This window comes from Oryza glaberrima, chromosome 3 (assembly GCF_000147395.1).
Source record: "Oryza glaberrima chromosome 3, OglaRS2, whole genome shotgun sequence".
NCBI classification, from domain to species: Eukaryota; Viridiplantae; Streptophyta; class Magnoliopsida; order Poales; family Poaceae; genus Oryza; species Oryza glaberrima.
Window position 1 is genome coordinate 31,210,253 of NC_068328.1, and position 13,007 is coordinate 31,223,259.

General features: G+C 45.3%; 2 protein-coding genes and 1 non-coding gene across 6 annotated transcripts; all 3 read right to left on the reverse strand.

The window, feature by feature from the left end:
• Positions 1–273: 273 nt before the first annotated feature.
• LOC127767525 (probable hexosyltransferase MUCI70) lies at positions 274–5,003 on the reverse strand. Of its 4 annotated transcripts, XR_008016475.1 has the most exons (8): positions 4,589–5,003; positions 3,451–3,653; positions 3,113–3,289; positions 2,871–3,026; positions 2,374–2,650; positions 1,209–1,479; positions 1,089–1,136; positions 274–926 (listed from the first exon to the last, which is right to left on the reverse strand). XR_008016475.1 is itself a non-coding variant. In XM_052292887.1 (7 exons), the coding sequence occupies exons 1-6, from the start codon at positions 4,902–4,904 to the stop codon at positions 1,241–1,243; spliced, it is 1,368 nt and encodes a 455-aa protein (XP_052148847.1). In that variant the 5' UTR covers positions 4,905–5,003; the 3' UTR covers positions 275–920; positions 1,209–1,240. The 4 variants fall into 4 exon arrangements, 3 of the variants coding, with proteins under 3 accessions (XP_052148847.1, XP_052148846.1, XP_052148845.1); XM_052292887.1 differs by lacking the exon at positions 1,089–1,136 and having other exon boundaries at positions 275–920; XM_052292886.1 differs by lacking the exon at positions 1,089–1,136 and having other exon boundaries at positions 275–926.
• Positions 5,004–5,968: 965 nt separating this feature from the next.
• On the reverse strand, positions 5,969–7,734 carry LOC127767529 (30S ribosomal protein S9, chloroplastic). Its single transcript, XM_052292892.1, has 2 exons — positions 7,296–7,734; positions 5,969–6,435 (listed from the first exon to the last, which is right to left on the reverse strand). Exons 1-2 carry the CDS (start codon positions 7,677–7,679, stop codon positions 6,148–6,150), a joined length of 672 nt encoding a protein of 223 aa, XP_052148852.1. The 5' UTR covers positions 7,680–7,734; the 3' UTR covers positions 5,969–6,147.
• A 3,161-nt stretch (positions 7,735–10,895) lies between these two features.
• Positions 10,896–10,969, reverse strand: TRNAE-UUC (transfer RNA glutamic acid (anticodon UUC)). Its single transcript has one exon. It is a non-coding gene; the product is annotated as a tRNA-Glu (tRNA).
• Between the last annotated feature and the right edge of the window lie 2,038 nt (positions 10,970–13,007).

A 13,007-nucleotide genomic window follows, 5' to 3' on the forward strand; every position in this document is an offset into this window, starting at 1 on the left:
TGAATCATGATCACCCATGACACTAGTTGACGGCAAAAGAAATACTAATACTAATAAAAAGCAAGGCGTCAAAAGTCAAAGCTGAGGAATTGAACTGCTTTTGGTGCAATTTGTACTACTACTACTGCTGTACTCCAAGTGTATGAATTAGGCTGTGTTTAGTTCAGCGCAAAGTTTGGATTTTAGTTGAAATTGGAGATGATATGACTGAAAAGTTGTGTGTATGACAGATTGATATGATGGAAAAGGAACTTTGGATCTAAACACAGCCTTAGTAGTATGAAGTATTAATTAGTAGTATGAAGTATCACTATCACGTTCCCAAATGTGGCAATAGGAAGCGTCAAATCATTTGCAAATGTGCCTCCTCGGAAGGGAGGACGGAACACCGAACACGATCTCTCAACTGTAGCTCATCAAAACGTCCACTGTTACGTCTGCTCCACCGAGTACAGTAACAAGAACAGGACATTGTCTCAATCAGAAGAACGTCATGGTCCTGCAGAAGTTTATCGCCATGGTCCAGCAGAAGTTTTTGCCTGGAAGCGTTTGGCAAAGCGAGCAGACGCTCTCTGGCTCCCTGCACGCCCATTCCATAGACGGGCACACACTACACACAGAACACAGAGGCATTCACTTCGCCTACCAACCTTCTTCAGTTCAGAGACACACGGGTAAATGAAGATGATAAATGCGTCCTGGCACGCAGTGACGGTGTACCCCTCCCTCATGTCAGCCTCTCACTTTTGCATATACACCACCATGTTGGGCAGAGAGACGCTTGATGAGTATAGGTAGGTACATGCAGTAGTAGTACAGTACTCCACTATCCCGAAAGGTATGTGTAAAGTTCAGGGTATTTATTGAACCCTGTCTCGGCGAACACATTTGGACAAAATCGACCGGAAATCCTCCAACGGCTGTATCTGCATAAACAACAGAGCTACTACAGTCGACGTTTGCAAGTGCCAAACAATGAACAGTATCGTATTGCAACTTGCAAGAAACGAATTCTTCTATCGGAACATTTCTACGACTATGGTTACAACCATTTCTCTTACTTATAAACACTAGCAGCAGATACGCACCTCGAATGAGTGCGTGCTCCTTTGTCTACGTTAGCATCATCTACTCATCTACACAAGAGTTCATGAATGGGATAACAACTGCAGACTAAGCTGGTTAATCTGATCGATGCTTTGCATTACCAGAATTGCAGTGTAGAGTAAGTTTCAGAAGCTCATCTTCGCTCCCTGGCAAGAGGCTTCGCCTTGCGCCTATGCCCGAAGCTGTTAACAAGGTCTTTGCGGGCGCACACCGGGAACAGGTGGACACCAGGCATCCTTAGACGCCTCAGCACATAAGGGAAGCTCAGCTGATCCCGGGACGTGAACCTAACCACTTCGTTGAACCAAAGGCACATGAAGAGGTTGGTCAAAGGGGCATGATCCCTCACAATAACTGAAGCTTCTGCGAGAGCTGTAAAAAAGGGCAGAAAATTCATTAACTAACTTATCAGTTCAGAGGACCACTTGCAATTGCAAGGACATATCTGTTCATTTCGGACAAGTATGATTTGAGGCGAAACATTATGTTACTTTGGGCGGTGGTTCTGGTTCTACTTAGCCCACCTGTGGGGTAACTGGGCTTTAGACATGCCGTGTCCTGTATCACTGCCTCACTGGACTGGACACTGGTTCAAGTGCAGAAAGGAGCTCGCTTTTATGCTAAACGCATGCAGCCTGGCCAACTTTATAGCTTATGCTTTTTGCACAACTACAGCTGTGCAGTAACACCAACCAAAGCTATCTACAACACCGGCTGTTATTTTACTTATTTAAGTGAGCCCCAGCATTTTAATTTCCTGGCCCACACTGTAAATGCTATAGAAATGACTTCTCACATAAAGGGCCTGTTTGGCACAGCTCCAGCTCCACCCCTCCTGGAGCTGGAGTTCAGCCAAACAGTTTCAGCTCCACCAAAACTGGGAGTGAAGCTGGGTGGAGCTCTTTCACAAAATGAACTAAAGTATATGAATGGCAAACCATCTTATGTTACACGATAGAAAGATCACTAACTGGGACATGAGGAAGAACATAACCTAAGAATCTGAATTCTGAAGGTGATTAGTATTGAATTAAGACTTAGTTGAGTGTGAGTAGTGTTTAAAGATGGTGATCCAATGAAAAAAAAATAGCTACATAGCCATGTAGAAGTTGCTGTATATCGATATGTGAACTAAGTAAACCAAATTGGAAAAAAAAACATTAGATCAGTGCCAATCAAAATTGGAATATTATACAAATGCAAGACATGGTACAACGGTAAGAAGGAAATAAAAATAGGCACACCAAAAGAAGACTAGAAGCGAACCTTTCTTTCCATTGAATCGTTTTTCATCTGGAATGCCATCTTGTCGGTACTGATCCAATTGTATTTTAACTTCTTCCGGAGTTGCCTTGTGCTTCTTAACAATTGCTTTACCTTCATCATACAAACTACTCCTAGCTCCATGTTCAGATAATGCTAAAGAAGAGTTTGAACGCCACAGAAGGGCTTCAAGGACTCCAAGTGGATCTCTCCGAAACTGAGATTTTGAATCCACCCAAATTGAGTATCTTGCCATAGGGAAAAGGCGATGACTTATCAGCTGAAGAGAAAAAAAAATCACCAAAACGGAAATCAGCTTTGCAAAATGAATATCCTACATTGACATCATCAAAACTAAGATATTCCTACGATAAGCTCCCTCAGAATCTTTCTTTTCACGGACTACCAGAATATGAAAAAAAAAAAACTGAATATGAAGAGTTGAGCCAATATTATCCTGCAGCTAAGAAGATAATTTACACATAGTTTTCAAATGATACCTTGGGAATTTTCCCATTCAATCGTTGATCTGAGAAAGGAAGATCTCTCACAAGAATAATCCGCCAAAGGCCAATCATGAGGTTTTCACCAATCTTGTTCCCTTCCTCCTCTTGAGCTGCACGAGTGACTTCGTCCCAGAATGCAACATAGCAAACCTAGAAAAACACTAAGTGCCTATGAAGTATGAACAAACCTGAAAGGACCAGAATAAACTAACATCAAACAAAAGACAATAGCAAACCTTCTTTATAGATACTTCTGTCATTCCTATTGGCTGGTGAAGGTCATCCCCTCCACCAAATGCACAAGTGGCCACAACGACACTACAAGATCTCATATAATCTTTATCAACATCAGAAACTTTGAACCCTCCATTTTCGTTATAGAAGCCACAATGCAAAGTTGTGAGTTCCTTCATCTGTAGAAGTCAGTGTAAAGCATAACATGAGAGTGGTAGGTAATAAACAATATTGCCGTAATTCTATTGCACGTCATGTAGCACCAATTCTGATGAAGTTTCAGAGCAACTAAAACACAGTTTGCATAATTTTCAAGAACAAAATAAGGCCAAAACAAAACCTTGAAACTTTCTTCTCTTTCATTTAGAGTCTGGTATCCTGTGAATGAGTTAAAACGTGATATCTCTGTTCGAGATGAATCATCATCACCAAGATGCAGCAGACTGGACTTGTACACCACTTTCTGGACTGACAGATTTTGTTCAGGAACTTCAGGAAGTTCCAGATTCTGCAACTTCTCAGGACCAAGAATCTTCAAGCATGCTGTCAATGCAACATCACTGATTCGTTAGCAAATCATGTGTTTTTAACAACCACATTTTATCGAAGTGTAAATGAACAAAAGCAGCCAAAGGAAATGGAAATTAAATTTACAATGATCAGAAGAATACATGGGGTAGAAATGCTAATCAGATAAGAGATTGCAGGTGCTGTTTATCCTCTTTTATGGAATTCCCTCCTCCCTAAATTAGTAAATCAGGGTATCAGCAGCATCAGCTAGACACTAGGTTATAGTCAAGCTGAAATTTATCTCAAGCCTTGGAAACCCAGATACTTAAAACAAGTATTGGTCAAAATCTTGATCTAGGAAAGCTATAAATACTAGTAGTAGAAATTTACCAGTACTACTGTGCAGTAGTACCATGAAGAACCCATCTAGTTGATTGATGTTGTTTCAGTGAAACCCTCCATCAACTCCTCATCTCTAAAACTGAACAATGCACACTCAAGTCGACTCAAGAGAATGAGCTTGACATTCCTCCAGTCACAACCTACCGCATTTCATGCTTAAGTCGGGACTCCATACTTCACATTGATGAGCTTAGTCATTCTGTTAGATACTTATTGACCAACTTGCAATTATTTACCACGTTAGAGCCGCTAGGCAATACATTGCAAATAGACACCATTGACAACACATAATGCAAAGCAGAAATAAACATAATCTCTTTAACTATTCGAGTATTTTATAAAAGTACAGTCAGACTAAGCAGGTCAACATTATACTCTGCTGCTACGACCATTGCCTAATTAAAAACTATTTTCACTACAATACAAACTGAGATGTCAATATAATACAGTATATATCCACAGTTCACATCCAAACATCGTTGAATCCGAGTATCAAACGAACAGCCAAACTAAGACGAAGTTTTATCCACGCCAATTTAGGGTTTAAGGATCGGGCATAAACTCACGCTTCCGGGCGCCATCGGCGGCGCGGGCGGCGCCGGTGTGGTCGACGCGGGTAAGGTTGGCCGCCGGAGGCGGCGTGGGGGAGGACGGGGAGAGGCGGTAGGACTCGTAGAGGAGGAGGGAGACGGCGAGGGTGGCGAGGAGGAGCGGGGCGCACAGCCGCGCGGCGCGGCGGAGGAGGCGGCGCCGCGCGGCGGAGGCCGGGTGGCGGTGGCGCTTGCGGCGGACGCGGACCCGCACCCTCCCCGAGGCCTCCTCGTCGTCGGAGACGGAGATGGAGATGCCGTGGATCAGCGACGACGACGACGACGGCGACATGGACGGAGCGGAGCTCGGGGCTCCGGGGAGGACGAGACGGGCCGCCTCCGGTGGTGGGCTCGAGCGGCTGGGGCTAACCGGTTTCGCCCAGCGCGAGTCGGAATGGCTCGGTCGGGCTTTGTACGGATCGGTCGTTTTGAGTAGGGGTGAAAAAAGCAACGGATTTTTTTTTTGAATATCTAAAGTGGCTCAGTTTATACGTTTTAATATGTTCATATTAGTTGTTCAATTTATCATTTTAGTTTAAACTTATTCTTAGACCCCACTTTAAAGCCACATGGCTAAACATAATCAACAACTCTCTTGATAAATACTCCATTCGTTTCAGGTTATAAGATGTTTTGACTTTGGTTAAAGTCAAACTGCTCTAAGTTTGATAAAGTTTATAGACAAATATAATAATATTTACATTACCAAATTAATTTTATTAAATTAATAATTAATTATAGTTTTATAATAAATTTATCTTGGATCGAAAATATTACTAGTTTTTCTATAAACTTGGTCAATTTGAAGGAATTCATCTTATAACCTAAAACGGAGGGAGTAACACTTATACACCTCTCATTCACGCATATAAGATTTTCTTTTAGAAAGTTTTACCATTCACGTTGAAGTTAACACTAAATAGTTAATTTTATAAGTATGAATTTTTTTAATACGTTTACCCCCTTTTTATGAAAACAAAAGGAAAACGTTTCTGATTATTTCCGATCGCTTTTATAGCTTCGGCGACACGGATGCAGTTACCATTTACGACTTACGACTTGAGAGGAGGAAGCAAAATTTATGTTTCTTTTTGGATTTGAAACAATTCGAGACAACTTCACAGATGGACAAGATAGAGCATGCTTGACAGAATTGTGCATATTTGCATTTGATCTTTATGGTAGAGCCGCCATTTTCTATCTAGTTTCCCTACAAAAAGGCATTTCCAACATGGTAATTGGCTAAAAAGATGTATAAAAAATACTCCTACTCTGCATTCAGAATTCAAGACCTTTATAATTGTCTTATGTGACTATATGAGGATGTAAAGTTGAGCAGCTGTTCTCATCAGATATCAGGAATGATTTCAAGATAATTGCCTTTTGTGACCTCAATAAAATTGCTTACAGAGAACGAAGATTACAAGTCTGTGGTGAGGAGCACATAATTTGCACAGAAAATGACAGAGAAGGGCCAATACAAACTGTGGAATGTAAAACTTTTAAATGAGTCTAACAACAAGGTTGTGCATACTCTAACGCTTTGAGAACTGCGGGCGCTTGCGTGCCTTCTTAAGACCAGCCTTCTTCCTTTCAACTATACGGGTGTCTCTTGTCAGCAAACCTTCTCCCCTCAGAGTAACTTTGTTTGCGGTGCTGATCTTCACCAGTGCACGGGCGACGCCGAGGCAAATGGCCTGGGCTTGGCCCGAGAGACCACCCCCGTGAACTTTGACGAAGACGTCGTAGCTGTTCTCGAACCCTAGGGTCACCAGGGGTACCTTGCAGTACTCCATCCACATTGGATTTCCTTGCAAATACTCCTGCGGATTTTTAATGTTTGAGCAGAGAGATTCACAAAAGATATTGTATGCTTGTGCACACCATTACACCAATTCCAGGCCATTAGTGTAAACTTGAAAGCTAGTGTTTTGGTCTATGTGACCACAATTTATAGATAGTTCACAATAATTTAAAACTTATGCCCAAAACCGTAATTTGATCAATATCAATGTTAGGTGTAGTTTAGGAGACTAATTATTTTAATAGAATATTCAATTTTGACTGTAGTTAATATATCTGCATCATCGAATAGTTTAATCCTCGATAAAATGATCAAAGACACTATATGCATTATCATCGTTAAAACCTCTATGTGGAGTGGACAACCAGTATTCGTTATTTTCGACAATGTGAAGCACTGAAGCAAATGGTGCCAATCAAGGCATACCCTGAGAGCATCCTAAGCATGCAAGAGTGCAAGACTAGATTAATCATCTGAGTAACAGAACAAGAAGTTTGCACAACCTCCATCAAGTACGCAAAACTAAACTTTATGTTCACTGTTATATTGAAGTTTCCTGATACATCATCTGTGTGACAAAACAAGCAGTTTCCACAATCTCCCTCAAGCATGTGTAAAGCTAAACATCAATGTCTACTTTTGTTAGTTGAAGTCTCCATTTTACTCTATGGTGAAGTTTTACTCCTTTTGGTGCATTGCATCCAATACCCGATTTCTGAAGCATAAATTGTGCATTCAACCAAACGCAGGATGAAATTAGAGCCTACAGGCTACATCCCCGAGCCCAAGATAATGCCGCTGCGATGGTTTTACGAGATTAGCAAGCGCACATTTCTCGAGTCGAATCGGAAAGTAAGCGCGCAGGGCACGGGCACACACCTTGGCATCGCGGAAGTTGATGAACACCCTTCCGGTGCCCTCCTGGAGCACGACGCGGGCGATGGCCGTCTTGCGGCGGCCCGTGGCGGTGATCCGCTGCGCCGCGAAGCCCCCGGGAAGCCGCTGCTTCACGTACTTTCGCAGCGCCGGTCCGGACAGCTCGTCCTCCACGGCCACCACCTCATCCGCCCCGTCCTCGGCGGGCGCCTCCTCCACCTCGACAGGCTCGGCGGCCTCGGCGGCGGAGGCGGCGAGCGCGAGGCGCGCGGCGCGGCGGGAGGAGGAGGAGGAGGGGAAGCGGAGGTGGAGGAGGGGGAGCGGGTGGGACTTGGAGGTGGAGGGGAGGGAGAGGTGGGAGAAGGCGGTGGTGAGGGAGAGCGCCATGGGAGGGAGAGCGTGTGCGGGGGAGAGAGATGGATAGGCCGCCGCGGCGATGGGAGAGGGATAAGCTTTTCCGCTTCTCGCCTGAATTTCTCGGCGTGCAGTGGTGGCGTCACCACCGGTAGATTGGGAATCAACGACCGAGATTGTCTGGGATTAGGGAACAGAGGCTACAGGCCTACAGCCTACAGAGTGTGGTACAATGGCCCCGTTCTTCCTAATCGGCTGGATTATTTCCATTCGATTGCTTATTTATGTTATTCTACCGAAAATGTGATTTCCAAAAATATCTTTTTAGAAATGTCCACTGGCATTACATCAAACTAAACAATCTTACACCGGACATGCTTTGACTATGCAAGCATACAAGTATTAGAGAATAATAAAGTGAAAAAAATACTAGGGAATTACATTGACCAACAGAAACAATAACCAAACAAACAAGAGAAAGGGAAAGAAGAGGTGCTTGACATTTTTCACCTGTAAGATCTGATCACCGAACCAAATAGATTATAACTTAAGCTAGCCTTACAACTGAACTGCATCCACTTCACATGCAACCGTGAAGTAGCAGGGTCTTCCCCACACACAAGCCGTCTTGGTTTTCTTAACGATCGAAGGTTATGGTTGCCTATGGCCACGACATGAGATTGGGTGAGTATTGAATCTCCATAAGGTCACACCTGCATCGGAAAAAAAAATGTTATCTAATATTGAGCTATGTACTCAGTATGTTCGGTTGTTTTTGCTGCGGATGTGCGGGAATGTGGGATGTAGAAGAATGCTAAGAGTAAGGATAATAATAGAGCTCACTTTCTACTATTAGTCAATCTTAAAGCCAACACATATAATAGATTAGCTATAAGGTTGACTACAATTTTCTTCTCCTCTCTCTATCTCTCACTTATATATTAATTGTATTTGTCTTGGAGTTTGTGTTAAGCTAGCTCTTACATGAGAGCCAACACTCTTAACTTTTTGTTACATCTCTCCTCCATATAAGCTTATAGTAGGCTTATAGCTCACTATTATACTTGCTCTAAGGAGAGTGCCCATTCCTTATAGTAGTTGTAGCATAACCATATAAATAACAACCAAACATGCCTTCTCGAAGATTGGACGGTTTGTAGCCCCCATAGAGTGTCTTTGAAGTGGCACGTTGTAAGAGAATGACATATTGATCACCATAGATAAATAGTATGACATCGGTATTCCTATTGTTAGTCTTTTGCTTTCATCGGTAACTGTTGCAGTAATTGAATGCCGTTGCAAGTTACATCCATTTTGAAAATTTTACAGCCACTACGACAACAATCATATCCGAACACGTCTACTTATAGTTTAACCAATAAAAGTATCTCTTACTATAAGTTATTTTCGAAATACGTTTAAAAGGAAACCAATAAGGAATAGCATTGCCATGAAATCATACAGAGGTCGGCAAAGTAGCTAAGTTTTCACCAACATTATTTTATATGAATGAATTAGCATGATAAAACATTTAAATTATTAGTAGCAAAGTATTGGAAAAAGCAAAGCCATGCTCCATATTATCCATGATGGTCGGAAATGGTTAGAATCGGTAGCATCTCTTCGGAAACGATGCTCGATCGACCGGTAATTGACCATATTTATCATTTAAACTACTCAATATCGACATTAATACGATGTAGAAAGAAATTATAAAAAACAAATTTTAAAAATAGCCAAAAACGGTACCCCTTAAAAAAAGGCGCCCGATCGATCGGGAATTTCCGTGACCGTTTTTATTGAGAAAATGGACATTTAGCCACTTTCAAAAAGCGGTTTCGCTAGAATGCCATCCCGAAAACGCGTTTCGCTAAAATGCCAATATGAAGCATGCACTCACCGCCACTTTGCCATTTTGGCCATTTTGTGCATTTTCAATTGCATTTTCGCTGGAATGTAGCTTGATGGGACCAAATTGCCCTTGCTCGCCGGCTAAAAGAGGATCGATCCAGTTCATGGGAGGAAGACGACGAGCACGGCGAGGTGGTCTGCGTGGCTGAAATGGAGGAGGCGGCGAGCAAACACATGGCGGCGGCGGCGGCAACGATGGCGACGCGGGTATGGCAACGCCGCAGCGAAGGGAGATACACGACCTCCACACCGCCGACGACGACGCCCTGTCCGCCGACGAAGAAGCTGACGATGGTGACGGCCATGACGACGGCCGGGATGCCGAACCCCCACCCCCACCAGCATGCCAATGTCGATGGCCGGGATGCTCGACGAGGCGGAGGCGAGGTCGTCGAGGTGGAGGACTCGGCGGCGGCGGCATCCTCGAGGTCGGGCGGGTGGAGGCTGCCCCTGCCCGCCGCCGCCAGATGGCACCACAGAGGCGGAGGCGAGGTCGCCGAGGTGGCCTCGTGGCGGCGGAGGCTTGCGCTCCAGCTCGCTAGCAGCTGCTGCTGCCTCTCCACCGTGTCCCTCTCCGCCTCCTTCGCCGGCGAGGCTCACCAGCAGCTGCTGTTGCCTCTCCATCGCATCCCTCTTCGCCTCCGTCACTGGCGAGGCCATGGGGCTGCCCCTTCGCTTCCGTCGCCGGCGAGGCCATTGGGCCGCTTCGAAATCCTAGCCGCCATCGTCGACCGCGGCGAAGCGACTTCAGAGATGTCGTCGTTGACCGCGGCGAGGTAGTCGGCGGAGGTGGCGAGGTCGAGAGAGGGGAAGATGTCGGAGGACTCGCCGGCCACCTCACCGTCTAGGCTATCCCATATAGCGCTGCTCCAGACGCCATCCATGGAGGAGGACGAGGAGGAAGACGGTGAGCTGCTCGTGGTAGACATGGAGATGACCGGCGAGGACGAGCTCCTCTCCCTCAACGGCGGCGGCGGAGGACATGAAGGGCAATTTTATCTTATCACCCGGTGGAGGAGCGAAAATGATTTCGAAAATGCACAAAAGGGCCAAAATGGCAAAGTGGCGATGAGCACACGCTTCATATTGGCATTTTAGCGAAACGTGTTTTCGTGATGGCATTATAGCGAAACCGTGTTTTGAACGTGGCTAAATGTCCATTTTCTCGTTTTCATCCCACCACTGCCATACGGCAGACCAAACGCAACCGAATAGAACGGCATGAAAAGGGTGAATATGGGCCCTCTGAGGAAGCCCACTGCATCCCGAAGTGGGCCTTTGTACAGCGTCAGACTGAAGCCCGTGAGTGTGAAACCAAAAAAAAAACAAAAAAAATTGTTCCATTGCCGGGATTTGAACCCGGGTCGTCTGGGTGAAAGCCAGATATCCTAACCGGACTAGACGACAATGGATCTGTGTTGGGTTTCTGTTACGTTTCTTGTTATCAGAGTATCACCATGGACCAAAGGCGTGCGTGCCTACTTGCAACGACTCGATGGGATTAGCTGTTGCCACGAGCTAACAGTCCAACGGGTAGCGTCTACACGATACTATTGGATGGAAAACAAACCACGACAATGTGGCACGCCACTTGACAGAGACCTTCACGCCAAGCACACGAACCCAACAAACCACGAGCGAGCGACAACGCAGCCGGCCGGGAAGCACGCGCGCGTGCGTCAAAACCCCCGTACGTCAGTACGTGTGTTTTTTCGCGACCACGAGAACGAGGAAAGTCGATCGAGCACAGCCCACAGCGCCAGCGCCCGCGTCACGCGCGCGTACCCCGAGTCGCCTTGCGGCCTCGCCTCGCCGGCCGCGCGGCGCGGCGCGGCACACGCGGACGCGGGACGGGTAGTAGACGAGAGGGGGAGCAAAGCGCCAACGCGGGCGCACCGCGAAAATCATGCATTCGTGCGCCCGTGCCGTGCGCGCGGGCGCGGCCCGGCTGCTGCTTTCCATCGCCCGCGCCGCGCGCGCCCCACATCACATGTGGGCGCTCCCCCTCCTCTCCAACGCGCGGCAAACGCCACTCCACGCCACGCCGCTACGCCAGCCCCGCTGCGCCCATGCACAAACGTGATGAGACCCCACGAGCTAAGTAACATGTCGTGCGCAAACACGATCACAATATTGAATATCACAGAACGGTAAGATGATACCCAAATATCAGATCTGATATCTACCAGATATCATGTACCATGCTAACTTTATCATAATCTCTAAATACGAGACCTAGTATATACAAGATATCATGTTTGTTATCGAAAGTACAATGCTGATGTCAGCATGATACATAGATACCGGATCTAATATCTACGGTGTATCATATCTGGTACCCTCGATATTATATTCGATACCTATTATGTTGATGTCAATTATTCCATTACCATGATACACCGTTACATAGTCTCTCATAACACAATCTGCTAGTACCAAGCACTGAAGCAGCACGGAACGTGTCAATGGCACTGGACTACTGGAGCTCTGGGAGGATAAGGAAAATAAATCAATGGTTGGTTCAACGTTGAGCAGATACAGTTCAGACCAACAACCAAGGTAATACTCCAGCTAGTACTCCGTAGTGCTTTTCCTGAACCTAGGTCGATCAAATCGGTCCCGTTCCACCCCAACTAACTGGACTCTAATATCTGCACTTACCAGAGGAAAGCTAGTTTTCCACTTTGATTAGCTGATCTGATCACCGACTTTTCTCTAAAGCAAAAGGGCATGGCAATTTGTAGCTGCAACGAACCGTGTTCACACACAAAGTCGATCGAAAACCAGGGCAGAAATTATTACGATCACTGAACATGACCGGCCATAGTAGCTGATCTGAGAGGTCAAAAGCATCGAGTCAAGGCGCTACCTTCTGCTGTTCAATTTGAACAACGGAAAGGAAAAGAAAAAGGAAAGAAAAGTTAAAAAAAAAAAAGAGAGGGAAAGAGCGGTACAGATTTGAACCACATTTTTTTTCTCGAACGCATTTGAACCACATATCTTTAACTGAACAGAAGCATCGACGCTGACACTCGTAACAAGCCAATGCCAATTTCGATCTGCAAACCGCGAAACAAACTCGCACGAACAATTGCTAATTCTATCTGATTTTGAGTACACACCGGGTTGTAGAACCGTGCAAAATTACGGTCAAAACTAACATTTCCTAGCTACTAGTAGATTCTAATTCCAAAGACATGCAACCCGTGCATTGCATTCTACTCCACTCTGCACACCCCCAATTCCTCCTCAGTTTTAGCAAGTTTTTTGGACCTGTGTTCCGAAACCAGAGTATATACCTCGAATTCCATGCATTCACAGGAGTATGCTTGTGAATGTCACCAAAGCTCAAAAACTCCAAAAGCAAATGTTACTGGTGTCAGGTCAAGCAAACGGTACAAGCCAGCATAGTACATACACTGGCTGCTTGCCAACTCCGATGGCATCTTG

Coding starts and splice junctions, on each gene's coding strand:
- LOC127767525 (XM_052292887.1), bottom strand. CDS start 4,904: ATGTCGCCGTCGTCGTCGTCGTCGCTGATCCACGGCATCTCCATCTCC. Junction 3,290..3,450: donor AAAGAGAAGAAAGTTTCAAG/GTTTTGTTTTGG, acceptor TGACTTCTACAG/ATGAAGGAACTCACAACTTT. Junction 2,651..2,870: donor TGAATGGGAAAATTCCCAAG/GTATCATTTGAA, acceptor TTTTCTCTTCAG/CTGATAAGTCATCGCCTTTT.
- LOC127767529 (XM_052292892.1), bottom strand. CDS start 7,679: ATGGCGCTCTCCCTCACCACCGCCTTCTCCCACCTCTCCCTCCCCTCC. Junction 6,436..7,295: donor TCAACTTCCGCGATGCCAAG/GTGTGTGCCCGT, acceptor AAAAATCCGCAG/GAGTATTTGCAAGGAAATCC.